At 35.7% G+C, this 20636-nt stretch overlaps 1 protein-coding gene and 2 long non-coding RNA genes across 7 annotated transcripts; all 3 read left to right on the plus strand.

Moving 5' to 3' along the window:
• Positions 1-9398: 9398 nt before the first annotated feature.
• LOC113329390 (pectinesterase-like) lies at positions 9399-13577 on the plus strand. Of its 5 annotated transcripts, none has more exons than XM_026576268.1 (4): positions 9399-9677; positions 10481-10551; positions 10643-11171; positions 12712-13577. In XM_026576268.1, the coding sequence occupies exons 3-4, from the start codon at positions 10808-10810 to the stop codon at positions 13404-13406; spliced, it is 1059 nt and encodes a 352-aa protein (XP_026432053.1). In that variant the 5' UTR covers positions 9399-9677; positions 10481-10551; positions 10643-10807; the 3' UTR covers positions 13407-13577. The 5 variants fall into 5 exon arrangements, with proteins under 5 accessions (XP_026432053.1, XP_026432058.1, XP_026432059.1 ...); XM_026576273.1 differs by having other exon boundaries at positions 9399-9575; XM_026576272.1 differs by lacking the exon at positions 9399-9677 and adding an exon at positions 9781-9862.
• A 1294-nt stretch (positions 13578-14871) lies between these two features.
• LOC113329371 lies at positions 14872-16281 on the plus strand. The gene is made up of 3 exons (XR_003349853.1): positions 14872-15288; positions 15394-15473; positions 16066-16281. It is a non-coding gene; the product is annotated as an uncharacterized LOC113329371 (long non-coding RNA).
• A 292-nt stretch (positions 16282-16573) lies between these two features.
• On the plus strand, positions 16574-19891 carry LOC113329370. Its single transcript, XR_003349852.1, has 3 exons — positions 16574-16882; positions 16970-17237; positions 19090-19891. It is a non-coding gene; the product is annotated as an uncharacterized LOC113329370 (long non-coding RNA).
• Positions 19892-20636: the final 745 nt, after the last annotated feature.

A 20636-nucleotide genomic window follows, 5' to 3' on the forward strand; every position in this document is an offset into this window, starting at 1 on the left:
AAAATTCGGCATTTGGACCTCCGTTGAAAGTGTACCGGAAGCGCCCCAGAAATACCCCGGAGGAACCCCGAAAAAGTGCGGAAAATGTCCTAGAAAAATCACTATACAGACCCTCGATTTTGGATAAGGGGTAACCTAATTACTAAGGGGTGACCTATTTCCAGGCAGCTACTAAAGGGAGAACAGCACAGGATAGGGGGAGGTCACTTCCTTCCCAAAAATTCAAAAAGATAATTTGGCGGGAAATGTTTCTCTTCACGGGCAGATTTAGGGTTAGAGTTTTTTTTGGAGACTAAAGGGCTGATATTGATTGGGTTTACTCCTTAGGCCTAAACAGGCCTGGTGAAGTCTTTGGATCGCACCCAAATTGGCTAGAATGGCCGGAATTAGGAAATAGAGCAAATAAGGAAAGTCTGCGCTGTTTGGTTCGTTTTTGGATATTCAAAGGGATTAAAGGCAATAAATTGGTTCAAAAGGGTTATATTATATATAGGTAAGAGTTTGATACCAATGGGAGAGCTCAGAAACGCATCAAACAATTTTTGGAAGCGATTATTGCCGTAACTGCCAAGAAAGAAAAAAGGGAATTTTGATGCGATTTGGGAAAGATTCAATGACCCCTTTGTGTATAAATAGGATTCTTAGGTCCCATATAAGGGTAATCAAGAGGTTTGGGGTCTATCAGAGACCAGAGGGAGGATAGAGGAGCGAAGGATAGGAGCTGCAGGAAGGAGGAGTTCTGCTGCTGCTGCTGCCATTGAAGAGCACAAAGAACACGAAGAACAGACTGCATAAAACAGTCGTTTATCAGCAGCCCTAAAACAACAGAAACAACAACAGTTTAAATCAAGTATCGTTGTTTCTGTTACAGCAGTCTTATTTATCATTCTTCTGGACGCCTTCCGTGGGTCGCAGATTCACTGTTTTAGGTCTTCCTTATCTTTTAATCAACTTTTTGGATATAATCTTGTATCTTGAGAAAGTTGTTAATATGATGAGCTAATCCCCAACACTGGGATGACGGAGGAAGCCTTATTCACAATTGTTTGGTAACTATTTTGATTCTTTATGACTTTTTGCACTTGATTCAATTGGATTATGATTTTTACTAATTATTTGTGATTTTGTTTGATGTCGTATGCTTAGACTTAGATATTTTGATGCGTCATGCTTGTGAAGTACAATTAATGTTTTACAAAATCTACTTTTAGCAAAGAAATAGAGTCAATAAAAGAACTAGAATTTTTATGAATCAATATTTGAACCAATCGAAAGTGATTAATGGTGAAATCTTGAGTCCCAGTTTCTCTTGATCTTGTGACAACTTTTTTGTGTATATATTTTCTATTTTGTTAAATCTTTACAAGTCCGAGCAACGAACTTTTACTTACCACTTCAAAATTACAACACCAAGTTCATTAGAAATAAACTTGAGTTTCTCATTTTGGATGAACTGAAGACGAAATATATCAAATTTGAACATCCCAGGTTCAAATATTGTTATAGTTAGACTTGAGGTTCTCAATCGGATGAACTGAAGATGAAATATATCAGATTTGAACATCCCAAATTCAAATATTGATATAGTTAGACTTGAGTTTATCACTCGGATGAACTGGAAATGAAATATATCAAATTTGAACATCCCAGGTTCAAATATTGTTATAGTTAGACTTGAGTTTCTCACTCGGATGAACTGAAGATGAAATATATCAGATTTGAACATCCCAGGTTCAAATATTGCTATAGTTAGACTTGAGTTTCTCACTCGGATGAACTGAAGATGAAATCTGATAAGTCACGTACTTGGAACAATTCCTTTGGTTCGTATTCGAAACTGTAAAGAAACAACAAATCTGTTTGGTATCAACTCTTTTCAACCAAGTGATGTTAGTTCGAAAAAAGGCTCTTCTGTTTATCTCAATAAACTCCTTTGTTAGGTTCTTAGATCTATCTTATTATCAACTACCAAAGTAATTGTTAAGATTTTGCAATCAATACTTTTAATCACAAAGAATTGTATTGATTCCCATCTACACAACTAATCAATCTAATCTAGCACAAGGATAAACCAATTATAGTTGGATCCTCTTATACTGAAACAAATATTGTGCACACCAAAGATTATGAACCCAAATCAAAAATCTTCAAAGTCTTATTTGTCTTCAAATCTTCTTAAATCTTCAATAAACACCTGTACACAATCATCTTGAAGCTTGTGATCAATCACGCACAGAACGGATTCTGTTAACAATGGATTATCACAAGACCTCTTTAGATCTACAAACAGTCTAAAGATCCCTGTCGAAAGTTCGATATAGTTTGAGTAAATCTTATATCAGAAGAGAAGATTCTCAAGCATAAACAAACTAGGTGCAATCAAAGTTCAACCACCGTTAGTCAATCAAATCAATCAAAAATAAAAGATAAACCGCAATTATCTAGTTTCCCAGCAACTGTACTAATAGAGCTTCTCAATACCGAAGAAGTCTTTAAACTGAGCGGTCGTAAGAGATTTTGCCTAATTAGGTTATTGTCCTCTCCGAATAGGCGGGTTCACCAGTAGCAGCACAATTGAGATAGTTTTGCTGTCTCTGAGGATTAGTTTGCTCGAAATGCAAACTTTCATATTTATAGACCAAGGAAGTTTGGACACCAAGGAATTTCCAAAACCGAAAATATTCTCGAGATATATAATATATTCCAGATTCGATTTCCATAATTCTTGGAAATGCTTTGTCCAAATATTGACCGAAAATCTCTTGGAAAATCTCCAACTAGTAAATGCACATTACTAATTTTCATTTTCCTAAAATAAAATTAAAAATATTAAATAAAAGATTCTCAATTTATTTTATTCGATCCAGGATTTTCTTCCTTTTAAGGAATAACTTTGAACAATAAAATATTAGCGTTACTGCACATGTTCAAAGTATGTCGACATCCTTACTTTGTAAACCCTCTTTCATACTTACAATCTTGAAACCGATTTGCCACACTTCCAAACAAGTTTAGAATTGGTCCATATGAATTTCAAGAACTATGTGATTGATCAAGAACACTCAATCACCAAACATGGGTTTCACGGTTCTACCAAAACAAGTTTCGGTTCTACCTCCATGTGAGTAATTTGCATAGTCACGCTAGTTACCAAAATTCGGTTAACTAGGTACTAAAATTGGTTCCCCACATGTATATGGTATCTAACTTGTACTTGTTGCACCTGTCCATAGGATCGATTCCCCTTTGCCTAAAAACGTGTTGCACATGTCCATAGGATCGGTTCTCCTTTCAACTAAAAACTTGTTGCACCTCATGCAAGGATCGATTCCCCTTTGTGATAGGTTGCACCTCTTACTAGGATCAGTTCCCCTTTACCCAGAGTCGGTCATACCAATAACACAAAATCGATCATACCATCTCAGGTGATTACTTAAGATCGGTTTCACTAATAAAAGTCATACCAATACAAAAAGTTAGGCCTTTATGAATAGTTTTACCAAGAACATAGACAATTCATGAGTGGTTATACTAATCACACGTATTGGTAGTTCAAAATATATGCAATGAATAACAATACCAATAATGCCTGGCGATTTCTCTTTTGATTCACAAAACAGGTTCATGAATTTACTTCCTTAAAACAAATGTAATACATTGTTTCCTAGGATGAAATCTTCACCTTATACCTGTACATAATCACAATACCGTTCAAACGATTATGTCGATGTCTTATATCAAAGTTTAATGGTTAAGCAATAAACCTCGTATTGTATTCCTTAATACTATGTCTAACTAGAGTATGATCATTCATGCTTCGCAGTTTTGTTTTTAATATGCACGACTTGAAAGATACATTAGGGAATGAAACAGTTCAAGTCAAATATCACTAACCTCAAGTGGAAGGATGATGTTGTCATTGCAGCTCCTTGCTTCTTCACTTCTTCATGTCTTCGCAATACTTGTAATGTCGCATATCCTAATACTTTCAAGCTAACTTATACGAAGTTGACTCTAGTACATAATCAAGCGACTCTTTAATTTAGTTCTGGTTCACTAAAATATGACAACCAAACTTGACATACCAATGCTTGGTGGGTTTAACCGAGATATTCTCTAACATATAACATTAGCAGACTCCATCATAACTTGGGTTCTGAAATTAAATACTCGAAAACCACGACTATCATAGGCATAGCCAAGAAAGATACCTTCATCACTTTTAGTATCAAATTTCCCTCTCTGATCCCGATCTTTTAGAATGTATCCCTTACTTCCGAACACTCTGAGATAATATAAGTTGGGTTTTCTACCGTACCACAATTTATATGGAGTGTTGAGGGTTTTAGACCGAGGTAGACACGGTTGATCAAGTAACATGCTGTGAAGACAAATACTCCCCAAAACCTTAAAGGTAAGTGTTTGTTACGGAGTATTACCCTGTCCATTTCCTGAATGTTCCTATTCTTTCTTTCAGCAATTCCATTAGCTTGAGGAATAATATGTGGTGAGTATTGTTGAATAATCCCCAGTTCGTCACAATATTCAAACACCTAAGTGTCCTTGAATTCATTTCCACGGTCACTTCTAATTTTCTTTAGTTTGCGACCTTGTTTGTTCTGGATTCTATTAACAATAATCTTGAATTTATCAAGGGTTTCATTCTTGTGAGAAAGAATTGCTACCCAAGTGAATCTGGTGTAATCATCTACCATCACTAAAATGTACTTCTTACCCGCAACCTTGGGTTGTTGAATGGGTCCGAAGAGATCCATATGAATTAAATCAAGTGGAGCTTTAGTGAGAATGTCTCGAGATGATCTATGGTGAACTTTCGTTTGTTTACCCTTTTGACATGCACCACACCATCAATCTTTGACTTGATTTTGGGAACGCCTCTAACAAGTTCCTTATTGATGATCTTAGTTAGAAGATGATAATTGATGTGACCAAGATGCTCATACCAAAGATGTGTAGATTCCACCTTAGTCAAGTTGCAACAGTTATTAAACTGAGTATCCAGAAGATAACAGTTATTTTTACCAAGAGTACCCTGAAAAATTACTTTCTCAGTTTTGTTTATAATGTCACATCCATTTGCATTGAAGACAACTATATGGCCTTTGTCACAGATTTGACTAATTGAAAGAAGGTTTGCAGTCATACCTTTTACATATACTACATCATGGATTTCAGGTACGCCAGGAAGTTTGATCGTCCCCTTCTTGCTTATATAGCAGCAACTCCCATCTCCAAATGTTACCGGACCTCCTTCATAGTCGCTTGAAGTTACGAACCACAAGGGATCACCAGTCATATGTCGGCTACATCCACTATCAAGAAACCATTGAAAGGGCGATGTTGATTTTAATGCAAAAGCTCTCATACTAACACTACTATCCTTTTTAGGATTTCTTATTAGTTTTGTATATCCTTTTAGAGAAGTAAACAATTGTTCATCTTTCTTATGAAGATTACTTGCAACCTTTAAACTTTTTCGGAAGGACATACATGTAGGTTGAAAGTGATTGTAAGAGTCACATAACATACATGGACCAACATCTTTAATCTCGTCTGACTTTTTCTGATTCACATCAGGTTTCACAAAGCCTAAACCTCGTTTATCATCTGACTCACGACAATTCTTCAGGGAAGAAGAAACAAAGTTATTCAAATCCATCAAAGGAATTTTGACATATTTCAAATCCTTAATCATTGTAATTTCTGCAACAAGATCAAAGTTGATCCAAATTTGTTCATCCAACTTTTTCTGGAGAATAACAAGTTTTTCACAACTTTCTCTACGATCAGAATTTAATCCTGGTGTTTCTAGAGACTTTACTGTCCATATAATCAGATTACTACAAACACAGACTTATAAGGTCTTTAAACATGTTTACCAACTCTGATACCAATTGAAAAAGCGGGGGTCTAACGATCACACCCAATATTTCGTTTAACAATCTGTATGAACTAAATTCAATATACTTTTAAGATAATCAACTAGACAGTCAGACTCAATCTTAATAAAAAGTATATCAAAGAGTTATATCTCAATTTCCTGATTCAATACTTACTCAAGCAAATAAAAATCTGCGAGTCTAATTGAACACAAGATAAATCACTTGAACGGTACCAAATACCAATGTTCAAGGATCAATCAATTTCAATCAACAACCAAAGGTTGGATATCCCAATTGATCGATTCAATGCACAACCTATGATATTTCAATTATATAACAAAATATAATGCGGAAAAGAAATAACACAAACGCAAGAAGTTTTGTGAACGAGGAAACCGCAAATGCAGAAAAACACTGGGACCTAGTCCAAATTGAACACACACTATACTAAGACGTTACAGACACTAGCCTACTACAAACTAACTTCGGTCTGGACTGTAGTTGAACCTCAATCAATCTCACACCCATCCAAGGTACAGTTGTGCTCCCTACGTTTCTGATCCCAGTAGGATACTACGCACTTGATTTCCTTAGTTGATCTCACCCACAACTAAGAGTTACTACGACCCAAGTCGAAGACTTTAAAACACAAATCCGTATCACACAGAAAAGTCTACAGGAATAGATAAATCTGTCTCCCACAGAAATACCTACGAGTTTTTTTTTTTTACCTTCTTTTGATAAATCAAGGTGAACAGGAACCAATTGATATACCAGACTTATATTCCCGAAGAACAGCCTAGAAATATCAATCAACTCACAATAATCTTAATCGACTAGCGAAACAAGATATTGTGGAATCACAAACGATGAGACGAAGATGTTTGTGACTACTTTTCTATCTTTCCTGTTGGAAAAATTAATCTCAAGCCAATCCTTACGATTGTACTCAAATACGATAGAAACAACAAGATCAGATCACACAACTATATATAGAAGATAGTCGGGCCTGGCTTCATAATCCCAATGAAGTCTTCAAGTCGTTAACCTACATGGTCTCGATAGAAACCTAAGGTTAAAGGAGAATCGACTCTAGCGTACAACTAGTACAACATATGAGGTATGGGGATTAGGTTTCCCAGTTGTTAGAGTTCTCCTTTATATAGTGTTCAAATCAGGGTTTGCAATCTAAGTTACCTTGGTAACAAAGCATTCAATATTCACCGTTAGGTGAAAACCTGATTAGATTCAAGCTAATATCTTTCAACCGTTAGATCGAACTTAGATTGTTATATACACATGAAATGTAACTTAATTTAGGTTTGAGTAACCGTACCTAAATGTGTTCAAGTTGTTGGTTCAACAGTAGTTAACCATAGGTTAGACATATGAGCACTTTTATATCAACCTTATTCTTCTTTACCACAACTAGTTCAAATGACTCAAATGAACTAGTTAGAGAGTTGTTCAATTACTTAGATCTCATAGAAGTATACAAGAAACAATCGAAACAAATCAGTATTGATTCATTCGAATCGATTCATGAACATTATAGCCATGGTTTGCAAAGATTGCATTCCTTAATATATAAATATCTTAGTTCAAGAATTAAACTGTTTTTAGAAAATAACCTTGTTAAGTACGCATACCTGGTACGCATACTTAAGTACCCGAATAAGTTTTTTTTTTTTTCAGTTCACAAACTCCAGCAGAAATTCACGGAATGTGAACTCTTTAGTTCCGGTTATCCTGAGCAGCAAAGAATGCATACTTTGGTTCATGGATTTTGGACTTATACAAGTATGAGTTATCACACAATGCTTATATCCAATCATGATTATATATTCTAAACTCTCATTTCAATCATTGAAACATTCTTAAAGGACATTATATAATTGTTGTTCACAAACTATTTTTCGTCAAAGCGATTTTCAAGTAACTGAAAGAAATATGACTTTCGTCACTAGTAAAGATGAACTTGGCCAAAGCGAAAAATTACCAACACATATTTCGAGAAATAGATAAGCGAGATAAACTCAACTCGAAATAGTACATGTGTATAATCATAGTCTATATAGCAATACGACTTTTGTCTCAAGATAGGAGATAAAGTAGACTTTTGAGTGACAGATAAGTTCAAGTCTCCACATACCTTTTTGTCGATGAAGTTCCACCAGTTCCTTGAGTAGTTCTTCGTCTTTGTATGATGAACGCCGTGGAGTCTAGAGCTCAACTACACTTTCTATCCTAGTCTGAGACTTAGCTATTAGTAGACTAGAAATCAAGACTTATAATTTTGACAACTAAACTTGACAAACAAGCTTGGTATAGCAGCACTTGCGAGTTCGACCGAGCAGTGCTTTAACGGCATGGTATGCAAAAACTTGAGTTAGAAGGAAGTCCCCCGTAAAGGTTGATGCCGTTACCTTTTGGGCAAGGGTATACAACAAATATAGGCAAGAGTTTGGGAATCCTAATGGAAGAAGTGTTCAACAAATTCATGATCGGCACCAAGTCATTGAAAATGTGATACTTTCTTATTTAGCTATCCAAAAACCGATTTTCAACTCTACCCACTTTAGATACTCCATTAAACAATTTGTAAGTATTTTTGTGGTTTATTTTACGTGATCCATGTTGTTTGATCTTCCTACTAAGCACCACTAACGAAGTAAGTTTGTGTTTTGTTTTTGTAGCATGAAGTCGTCAAACGCACTACTTGGAGGAAAAGGGGGAAGCATTCGCATTCGATGCAAGCTATCAATTCATGGTCTCCAAAATCCCAGAGTATACCTCGGACTTCATGGAGGGTGGATCGGACTTGGATTCCTTCGACGAAGATTGATGGTTTTAGAGGTTTTTGTGTATGTTTTGTGGGTAGATCTCTATGTAAACCCTCACGAGACTATAACTCGTCCACTAGGGTCGCCTAGGGGTTTCATGGCTTGATGCATGTGCTAAATGCATCATACAATAATGAAATGAATGAAAAAAAAGTTCATATAAAAAGACAAAAATCGGTTTATATATGTCACATAAAATCCCGATTATGACAATCGTATTATACATATGCCAAAGTCAACCGATTATGAAAGTCTATGTTAATTTTGGAAACACAAATCCAAAATCGATTTACAAGTGCATGAACGTAAACCGATTCTAGGTACTGTTTACGGAAAAAAATAAATTTTTTTAAGTTGTTTGATGTTTTGAAGAACTCTTTAACATTAGTTGATCTCACATCTAAAACATAATTAATAACTAATACGATTTATTAATGCTAATTAATTAGGGGTAAAACAGGTACTTAGGTAATTATTGGATAAGAGGTGGTGTGAAAATTATTTCTGATAATATTTTTTTGTCGTCTAGTAGTAGGTCCCAGTTTAGCGAAAAAAATTATCAATATTCAAATATTAATAAAAGAAAAGAAATATATAAATATTAATAAGTTTATCCAAATATTGCTACTCGTTTTGTTAGTATTTATAGCCGTCTATAAATAAAACCCTCGAGAGCCGAGACTTCAAAGCAAGAGAGAGATGAAACAAATAAAGGCGAAGAATCGAGAAAATGGAAGATGGAAAGCCAAATTCACTGGATATTGATGAAGTCATGTTGGAACTCCTCCATTCACTACAGATGGAAGGAAACCCCTTTTGAAAATTCAAGGTAATGGGTTACCTGTAATGGATTCACACATCTCTCATCAAATTGAAATGGAAAACCCTTAATTTCAACCTTTTCCCCAATAGGAACTGAAGACAAATCAAGGTAAATTTCTTCTTTTTGATTTGGAATTTTGAGAATAAATAGATTTTTAGAACTTCTAGGTCACCCTAATTGAATAGTGCAACTAAAATGGGTTCTCTGTAATGAATCACACATCTCTCATTAAATTGAAATGGAAAACCCTTAATTTCAACCTTTTCCCCAATAGGAACTGAAGACAAATCAAGGTAAATTTCTGCTTTTTGATTTGGAATTTTGAGAATAAATAGATTTTTAGGACTTCTAGGTCACCCTAATTGAATAGTGCAACTAAAATGGGTTCTCTGTAATGAATCACACATCTCTCATTAAATTGAAATGGAAAACCCTTAGTTTCAACCTTTTCCCCAATAGGAACTGAAGACAAATCAAGGTAAATTTCTGCTTTTTGATTTGGAATTTTGAGAATAAATATATTTTTAGGACTTCTAGGTCACCCTAATTGAATAGTGTAACTAAAATGGGTTCTCTGTAATGGTTCACACATCTCTCATTAAATTGAAAAGGAAAACCCTTAATTTCAACTTTCCCCAATTGGACATCATGGCAACTACCCTTAATTTCAATTCTACAAAAATGATAAACCACTATTTCATAAACAGAATGTGAGTCAAATAATATCTCACTTGTAAACAATATTCATTCATTGTAACTAGCATCTCATTAGTTTTACATTATCACTTCAAAGCTTATATTTTCAGACAGTTTTTTCTACCATCTCATGAAATTGTTTGTCACTTGCAACTGGACATAGCATAGCATATTAGTAATGATGAAATTCTCAAACTTTCTCTGTTTGCTTTTAGGGTTATCCCTATGCATCTCACCAGCATCATTTATATCTTCTATTGAAGAAGATGAAAGTCTTGCTCCAGAGGTAATCTTCTTCTTGTTTTGTTATTACTATGTATTATTTTGCAGATGTTTTGTTACTGATCTTCTGGATTACTGGTTTTATGTTTTTACAGTACGAGAAAGCTGCAGCTTTATTGAGCAGTCACGATCCTCAAATTGTTCTGGCCAAGGTAGATGCCAATCAAGAATTCAACAAGGCACTAGCTAATGAATTTAAGATTGTAAGAAGTAGACGAAAGGAGATAACGGACTACAAAGGTCCAAGATTAGCAGGAGGTATGGTTGAATACTCGAAGAAACAAGTTGGCCCGGCATCAGCTGCTATAAATTCCGTGGAAGATGCTAGCAATCTCATTAGAAATTCTCTGTCAATTATCTCCAATCCTGCAGAATATGACTTCTTGGTTGCCAACAACGGATCTGGTAATTTCAGTAGTATACAAGAGGCTGTAGACCATTCTCCGACAAGAAGTTTTAAAAGAACCATAATTCGCATCAAACAAGGTGTTTATGTTGAAAGTGTCGTCATCCCGAAAGAGAAAAGCAATCTTTATTTCGTAGGAGACGGGAGAGACCTTACAATCATATCAGGGAACAAAAATCAATTTGATGGGTATTCTATAATGACTTCTGCAACAGTTGGTAAGTATCATCTCTCTAATGACAGTTTCAAATTGCTTTTTAGGCTAAAGCTGTTTTTCGTTATTACTGTCACTTTGTGAAGGACATTAAATGCATGTCCTTTGGTTTCATTAATTGGTATCACTGTTTGGTGCATACTGATGTGATCTTTAGTCTTTAGTTACTTGTGGGATCTGTAGGATTAAGTGGGATTTCGAGGGTACTTTTGGAAGATGATTATCATGAATACACTTTTAGTATTTTAGCAGGGGATTGTTTGTTTGTGAAAATCTATCTGATATGATTACCTTCCTAAACATTCATTCAATCCACAAATTTATAAACTTTAAAACAAAAGAAGAGAAAGTTCAGTAGCAAATAGTCTAATGGATGTTTCCCTTTTCTTTTTTAATAGATCATGTGTGAGTAGTATAGGTATGAACCTGATTGATATCAAGGGTGCTGTGGAATACTTTTGTCACGGGGTATCTTTATGCTTCTTTTATTCACTGATCCCATCACATGATTGTGAAAAATATTTTCTCTATTGTATTGCCCTCTTCGTTCATTAGTTGGTACCTGTGTTACAACGATACGCCTTAAAAAAATAATCAGCCGTATCGACACGTATTTACACGGATACGCTTACTAATACTCCCAATTCTTCAAGATACAACTCAGTTAGAAAACTTTGACTAAATATTAGAAATTTTAGATATTTTACTAGATTCTATGAGAAGTTTTAACTATAGTGACAAAATATTAATTCCGATTAATTCTGAATCTGTCCACTAATCTTGCTCTAGACCTTCTTTCATCTTATCCAGACTTTTTCTCTCTTCAGTGAGGTTAATCATACAGATTATATTTTAATCATGCAAACATATGTATGTATTTTGTTAAGTTTCTATCTTATATGTAATATATTTATGTTAAACTACTGATCAATATTGAGTATGTCGTATCGCCGTATTTTAGTTTTTCAAGTTGGTGTATCATAGTAGCGTATTGGTATCTTGTATCCGATACCGTATCCGTATCGTTGCAACACAGGTTGGTACCAATTACTTGCTGTCTTTGGTACGATCATTAGTTTTTGGACTCTTTACTGTATCCGTTGGATATGTGTGGACATTCTCAAGGGTATTGTGGAACATGTCTAGGGTAAATTTGCTTTTAGTGTTTGAACAGTTCTTTTAGGGAGTTGTCTGTTTGAAGATCTGCCTGGAATGCATGTCTTGTTTAGTATCATTTTGCTTAGATTCTTTACTGTATCCGATGGATATGTGTGGACATTTTCAAGGGTATTTTGGAACATGTCTAGGGTAAATTTGCTTTTAGTGTATTCCAACATTTGTTTAATCCAGTTATCATCAACTTGTTAGTAAGAAAAATCTGTTGTCATCCATCATTAAGTAACGTGAGGAAATAGAAGTTGATAATAAGTCATGAAAGCTTGAGTGTTATGTTCGTTTCTGTTAATCTTATCTTATGAAGGTTTAGGAGCTGAAATTCCAACAGAGATATCACTCGAATAACCTCTATTTTTGATTGATTTCAGCGGTGGAGGGTGACGGATTTTTAGCTCGAGATATAACGTTTGAAAACACTGCCGGACCAGCAAAGTTTCAAGCCGTTGCATTGAGGATTAACGCGGATGCATCAGCGCTTTACCGTTGCAACATCAATGGATACCAAGACACGTTGTTTGTTCAATCCTTTCGACAGTACTTTAGAGAGTGCAATATTTCGGGAACGATAGATTTTATCTTTGGAGATTCTGCAGTTGTCTTTCAACAATGTAATATTATAGCAAGGTTACCGAGTCTAGGACAGTATAATGTGATAACTGCATCTGGTAGGGCATATCCTCATAGTAAGGGTGGCATTATTATACAGAACTGCTCGATTTTAGCCTCGGAAGATTTGAAGAACATCAATTATACCGTGGAGACCTACTTAGGAAGGCCATGGAAGGCATATGCAAGAACCGTGGTAATGGAATCCTACTTGGATAATTTGGTTCATCCCAAGGGTTGGATCGAGTGGGAACATAATTTAAGTTCTGTAGATTTATTGTGGTATGGTGAGTATAGGAATACAGGACCAGGGGCTAAGAATGTTAGCCGGGTTGAGTGGAAGACATATCACAAGCTAATGGGTGATGATGAAGCTTTTTACTTTACTGTCTCAGAGTTCATAGCTGGAAACCATTGGTTGAATTCCACTGGGTTTCCTTATGAAACCGGGATTTAGGTTTCGGTATAGGTAGTCCATGGATTCGATGTTCGAAGTTTACTCTTTCACTTTGCTACTTTGGAATTTCATTTTTCATTATTGATGTAGTTCATATTTCCTCAGTTTAATGGTGTTCTGGTAATTTTACGTGTCTTAACAAGGAAATTCAATATATACATTTTTTAATAATTTTTCTGTCACCATTGATTCCTCTTGCATTCTTGTTTTTACTGTACAAGTATGCCCTGTAGATCTTGCAGTGACTTGCTACAATGCTTCTATTCAGGTTTAGGGCAAAATTTAGGTCTTTACTATGGATTCTAGTCTTGAAGAGGTTGTGTTATCGTTCTTGCTAATTATTTGTAGGGCGGGGACTGGACCCCAAGTATTATAAAACTTTCTCTACTAAGGGATTTGTTAAATGGTGAATATGTATGTATTGTTTCTGGAAGGTCGGCAACTATTCTATATTATCGAGCAAGGTCTGTTTTGCGATAAAGATGGTTTTGCTATATATGCAGGATTCACCACAAGTCATGGTATGCCAGTAAGATTACTATTTGATTGCAGTGAGGTTGGCAGCTTCGAGGTCTGATTCTGTTATCTTTTGCTTTCAATTTGTTTTGTGTTATAATCCCAGGAGTATAAGACTCTATGAATTGGAAAGTGAAATACTGGGTTCCAGTTTTCAATATTTCAGGGTGGTTGTTGGTCTATCTGTGTTGGTTTCTCCTTCTGCAGATTGGCTGACTTAGTGAGTTGTTTTAGCTTTATGTGCTGATATGTATATGGTGTTCTTTTCAAGTTTCTTTTTTTAGCTCATTTTGTTTATTTATGCATTGCCCCTTCGTTAACATGATTGCTATGCTGGAATTTCGCATATATGCACATTGCCAACGTAGACTGTTGGTTTATTAATGAAAACAACACTAGTCGGAATATTTTGCTTCTGCGATAATTATTAAAAGTGTGCAAATTTGGTGCAGAAGGGAAAAACAGATCCAAAAGGGCATTCGTTGGGTTTTTTGTGTTATGTTTGTTGACTTTGATGATATGAATTACAGAGCCGTTTTATTTCATGTTCTTTTGTTATTACTTTGTATTATATTGCAGATGTGTTGTAAATGATCTTTTGGATTAGTCGACCTCCTCCGAGTTCCAGTTGATTTCATGTTTTGGTCTGCAGGGGGGTGCTCCTTCCTTTCTATCGTTTTGGCACTATTGAGCCAAGGATGGGTGGTACCCTATCACTAGTAAGGTGGCATAAATCATCAGTACAAAGAATTAGTACCCACTTTTTGAATTATAGTCTGCCTCGTGTTTGATTTAATTTCTGGTTGGTTAGCTTGAGTAACTAAAATATCATGATGGTCTATCTTTTCCTCCCAGGAAGCATGCGATCGGTATGTATCTGATGGCCCAGCATATTGATGCATGCGTTGATTTCACTTTTAAGGAAGTAAGTTTCCTCCACCTCGTTTTTCATTTACAGCTATCAAATAATATTTGCTGTTAACCATTATATTTAGGGTTTAACATTTAATATATATGTGCTGACTGACGGTAAACACCATCAATCTACTGTCAAGATGCCTTGCCTGTAAAAACTGACGAGTGAAAGCAGGGTTCTTTGAGTTGTATCTCATTTCTTTTTAAGCTTAAAATTTTGTAATGAAGTTGTAATTGATATTTTCTTATGCAAGAGAGTTCTGTAAGTGTTGAGGAATGGTGGTAATGACACTTCGCCAAATGAGAGTGTGGAGGATCCTATTGACTTGCAATGAGTCCAGCAAAATGGGCAAATTGAGTTGACAAGTGAATGGCGGTGAAGAGGTGTTGGATAATGTTGCTGCTAAGTATGGTTTCAAGGAACAAACCTATACTAGAAGAAAGATATCTTGTAAGAAAAAATATCTGCATGTGCATGAAATCTCTCTCATCAAGAATCCGATTGGAAACACTCAAAATTAGCTTGATTCATGATTATTTTTTTGGATTTTTGTAGGGTTTCAAGTTTGTCATTCGTTGGGAGGAGGTACAGGATCAGGATCGATACCATATGACCACATGACTTGGAGTATTCTGGTACATATTCTGCACTTAAAACTAGTTCTATCAGAATCAAAGTTGGCAATACCCATGCTCCATTATTAAGATTCTCTTAACAAATTTAACCTTCTTCTAACTGCTCTTGACCATTTTTTTTGTACAGAACAGCGTTGTAATTATATAATGGTCTCTGTTTTGGTCATTTGAAACTTGAACCACCTTCTGTTTGCGCAAACCATTTAAACCCTATAACTATAACAATGAATTGTAATGTACTCGGTATTATGTTCGATTTATTTTTCTGGAGACAATGAGACATGGACTTCTCACCCTCTGAACACTGTATCTTGTACAATTCATTGGTGTAGTGGTTTTAGTTATGTGAATTTGAGACTTTTTCTGTTTGATTGGAATGTCCATTTGAGACTTAAGCCACCTTATATCTTTTAAAACACTTTTAATATCGTAACTGTAAATCGAATGTACTCTACTCTATGATTATGACTTGAATTTTACCTGAGAAGAAAATAACTGCTCAACCACCTGATTTTTCAACAACTTTTACAAACATTTTACTTTCAGGGAACTGATGCCTGAGCTGTTTTTTGGTTGGTTTGGATGTGATCAGTTGGAGGCTTGAACCATCTCTTTTGTGGAGTAACATGCTGTCTTCGATACCCTAATCAACTTAACTCTGATCTTCAGAAGCTAACTGTCAACCTGGTTCCCTTCCCTCGTCTCTACTACTTTATGGTTGCTTTTGCACCTCGTACCTCTCTGGGGTCGCAGCAGTGCAGAATCACAACAGTACCTGAACTTACTCAGCAAATCTGTGATGCCAAGAACATAAGGTGTGCTGCTGATCCTCGCCATGGCTGGTGTCTAACTGCTTCAGCTATGTTCCGCGGAAAGATGAGTAGTAAGGAAGTTGGTAAGCAGATTAACAATGTTCAGAACAAAAATTCGCTGCACATTGTTGAATGGATTCCAAACAATGTGAAGTCTACTGTCTGTGATATTCCACCAACAGGGTTTAAAATGGCATCTACATTTATTGGAAATTCCACATCTATCCAAGAGATGTTCTGTAGAGTTAATGAGCAATTCACAAGGAATGTAGATATCATCTACATTTATTGGAATTCTGGAAAGTAATATGTGCAGAACAAGGTATAGATGATGAAACATGAAGATGGTATCACGGAGATTCAGATCTTTAATTAGATAGATTATAATGATGAAGCTAGTTGTGGTAGATATGTACCAAGAGCTGTGTTAATGGATGTTGAACCTGGTATTAAATATGGATTCACTTATATCTGGTCCTTATGGTAAAATCTTTAGACCTGGGAATAACTGGGACGGCTGAAGGTCATTATACTGAAGGTGCTATTCTGTTCTGGATGTTGTTTGTCAAGAGGCTCAGAGCTGTGATTGCTTACAAGGTATAATTCATTTTCATCTTATATCGATTGGAAATATTCAAAACTGATCTTGATTCATGAATTTTTATTTTTTTTGGACTTTTGTAGGGCCTCAAATGTCATTCTATGAGAGGAGGAACATGATCAGGAATGAAAACTTTACTTATATCAAAGATTAGTGAAGAATATCCAGGTAGAGTGATGCTTACATTCTCGGTGTTTACGCCACCAAAGGTTTCAGATACAGTTATGGAACCATATAATGCTACGCTTTTTGTTCATCAACTTGTTGAGAATGCAGATGAGTATATGGTTTGTGATACTGAAGCTTTCTATGATATTTGCCTCAGAACACTCAAACTTACTACCACAAGCTGTAAGTATCCTTTCTCTATTGGCGGTTTCAAATTGGCTAAAGCTGTTTTACATTATTACTGTCACTTTGAGATGGAGATTAGTAAAATGACATTAATGCATGCCCTTTAGTTTCGTCAGTTGGTATTACTATTTGGTGCTTATATGCGATGTTTAGTCTTTAGTTGCTTGATTTCGAGGGGATTTCCGAAAGATAATTATTGTCAATGTACTTTTAGTGTTTTAGCAAGGAATTCATTGTTTGCGAAAATTTGTCTGAAATTATTGCCTTTTTTAGGAATAAACATTTGTTTAATCCACTAGACTTTAAGCAAAAGACAGAAATTCAGTAGCTAATAGTTTAAAGATATTACCCTTTTTTCTAGATTGGACCTTGATCATGTGTGTATGAACCTGAGTGATATCAAGGGTGCTGTGGAATACTTTTGTTTTATGCTTGCCAAATTGCTAATAAGTAATAACTAGTTCAATGCCTTTCTGTGAGTTGGGAAGAGCATCTATTTTCACACTCTCCCCATCCCCATTAATTTGTCCACTGGATAAGGGTATCTTTCTAAAAGATAGTGAAACATAATGCTTTGCTCATTGAGAATTCTCTTTATTTTCTCTTTCACGGACTCACCTAATTATATCGTACCTTTTGCCTCAACTACTTTCCTCTTCATATTGAGTAATCTTTTACCCGCAATTGCCTATTGCAATTTTGTCTATTGATACATGTGTCCTCCCTTGAGTCCAACCTATTTATGATTTTTGTATCTGGTTATGATATTAGAATCCATCTTTAACAGATATTCAGGACGTTGATATTGGAATGCGCATTCTAGTGATAGACATAGTATGCAAACCTGAGAACCAAATGTGATCTATAACTGAATTTACTATATAATAAAGAACTAAACAACTACCTGAATTTAAATTTTAGACAGATAATCAGTGTGAAATTATTGACCCACCTATTTCACCCAATATGTTTTCACTACAACTAGTTTTAGCTTTAACTGGACCTATATATTCTTGAATAGACATCTCAACCTGTTTTTTGATCCATAGATGACAGTTTATCAATGACATCTTAACCAACAGTTTGTAGTCATTGTTTGAGATAACTAAAATTGCTGCATCGTTTTAGCTGGCTTATACCGCACTTGCATCATTTGGTTCTAACCAACTTTGTTTTCACACTGAGATTGTACTAAGTTTGGTGTTGGAACTTCTAAGTTGACGGTTACCATTGGGCCTCTCCTAGTTGTGGGATATAATACCACATGACTTGGAGTTCTCTGGGACCCATTTTACACTTGAAATGAACTAAGTTCTATCAGAATCGAAGTTGGCAATACCCATGTTCCATTATTAGGACCCCTGAACAATATTAACCTCCTTGTAACTGCTCTTGACCATTGTTTTTGTACAAATCACTGTTGTAGTCTCTGTTTTGGTTTTTATTTGAAACTTGAACCACCTTTGTATGTGCACATACCTTCTAAACCCTATAATTGTGATTCTAGTGTACTCGGCATTATTCGATTTATTTCTGTGGAGACAATGAGACATGAACTTCTCAACCTCTGAACACTTATTTTTTTACATTTCATTGCTGCGTAATGGTTTTAGTTATGTTCATTTGAGACTTTTTCTTTTTGGTTGGAATGCTCATTTGAGACCTAGACCAGCTTGTATCTGTAAAACCACTTTTAACATCCTAATTGTAAATTCAAATGTACTCAACTCTATGATTATGACTCAAAGTTCTTCTGGGGAGAAATTAACTGCTTACCCACCTGATTTTTGCAACAACTTTTATAAACATTTTGCTTTCTGGGAACTGATGCATGAGCTATTTTTTTTAGGTTGGTTTGGATATGATCAGTTGGAGACTTGAACCATCTCATTTCTACTACCATGAGTGGGGTAACATGCTCGTCAACTTAACTCTGATCTTCGCAAGCTAGCTGTCAACCCGATTCCCTTCCCTCGTCTTTACATTTCTTTATGGTTGGTTTTGCACTCTTACCTCTGGGGTCGCAGCAGTACAGAACCCTAACAGTATCTGAACTTACTCAACAAATGTGGGATGCTAAGAACATAATGTGTGTTGCTGATCCTCACCATGTGTGCTGCTGATCCTCGCCATGGTCTGTATCTAACTGCTTCATCTATGTTCCGCGGAGAGATGAGCGTTAAGGAAGTTGGTGAACAGATAATTAATGTTCAGAACAAAAATGCGTTGTACTTTGTTGAATGGATTTGTGATATTCCACCAACAGGGTTAAAAATGGTATCTACATTCAGGACCCAACTGCTGAAAAGGAAGAAGAGTACTGAGGAAGAGAAGGAACCTCAAGAGGAGTGAAGTAAAAGAAGCGGTACAAGTAGTTTAGGAAATTCTTGCTTGTTTCCTTCAGCTCCTTCCTCTACCACCATCTGTCCTAGTATCCACTTGATGTTTGTGTCTCACATTGTCTTTCAAGTTCAGACGAGTACTGATATCTTGGCATGCAAGAGATACTTCAATTGTCATTACGCCTCCACTTTTCATAGGGCAGGCGTAGTGGCATATATACCATTCCTAAAACATGTTGTTGCAATTCATTTCCCTAATTTTCTTGTGAGGTACTGTAAATTCCTAAAATTTGCATACATCTCTTTGGTTGTGGATGGTTTATCTTCAATCCTTGAAGGGGAATGCAACAGTTGTATTTGTATGTATGAAGGTTAATCTACAAGACTTTAAGCATTCCATTCTCAAGGCTATTCGCTTCTGTGAGGCCGCATGTTCATGCGTTATCTACTGATCCGAGATTCTTGAGCTATTAAATACGAACCGTACATTTGACTCAATAACAACCATTGGACATTCATGTGAGGTTAGTGTAAATAGCTACATGTTCAAAATTTTGCTTAGCATTTTTTTGTTCTTGATAGTAAGATGCGAACAGAAAAAATAGTTAACCTTATAAAAGGCCCTGTAATCAAGGGCCCTTATCTGTCCGGGCCTATTCCATGTATCAGGAATTGTTCCGGTTTGGATCCGAAGTCACCTGATCCATCCGGATTTGATTAAATACGTTAGTTTTTTGAGTTGGATTCAAAGTTGTCTGATTCAATATGAGCTAGTGGTTTGTCTTCATGAGTCTGGGTATTTTATTACCTGATTTAAATGGGTCTAAATCAGGAATTAGGTCTGACTCAGATCGCGAATCAAATCTGACTCCAGATAAAACACAAACGGTCTGACATCTTATTCGAGCCGAGTGAGGGGCAGAATCAGATTTAGACGTCGAGCCAGCAAAAAAACAAGCACACTCTTAGATTATACTCGAATGATGCTTGTCTCATTGAAATACGTAATTCAACTTTTTAAGAATCTGGCGGGTTATATATCAAATGTGAGGGT

Source organism: Papaver somniferum, unplaced genomic scaffold (genome assembly GCF_003573695.1).
Source record: "Papaver somniferum cultivar HN1 unplaced genomic scaffold, ASM357369v1 unplaced-scaffold_116, whole genome shotgun sequence".
Classification (NCBI taxonomy): Eukaryota; Viridiplantae; Streptophyta; class Magnoliopsida; order Ranunculales; family Papaveraceae; genus Papaver; species Papaver somniferum.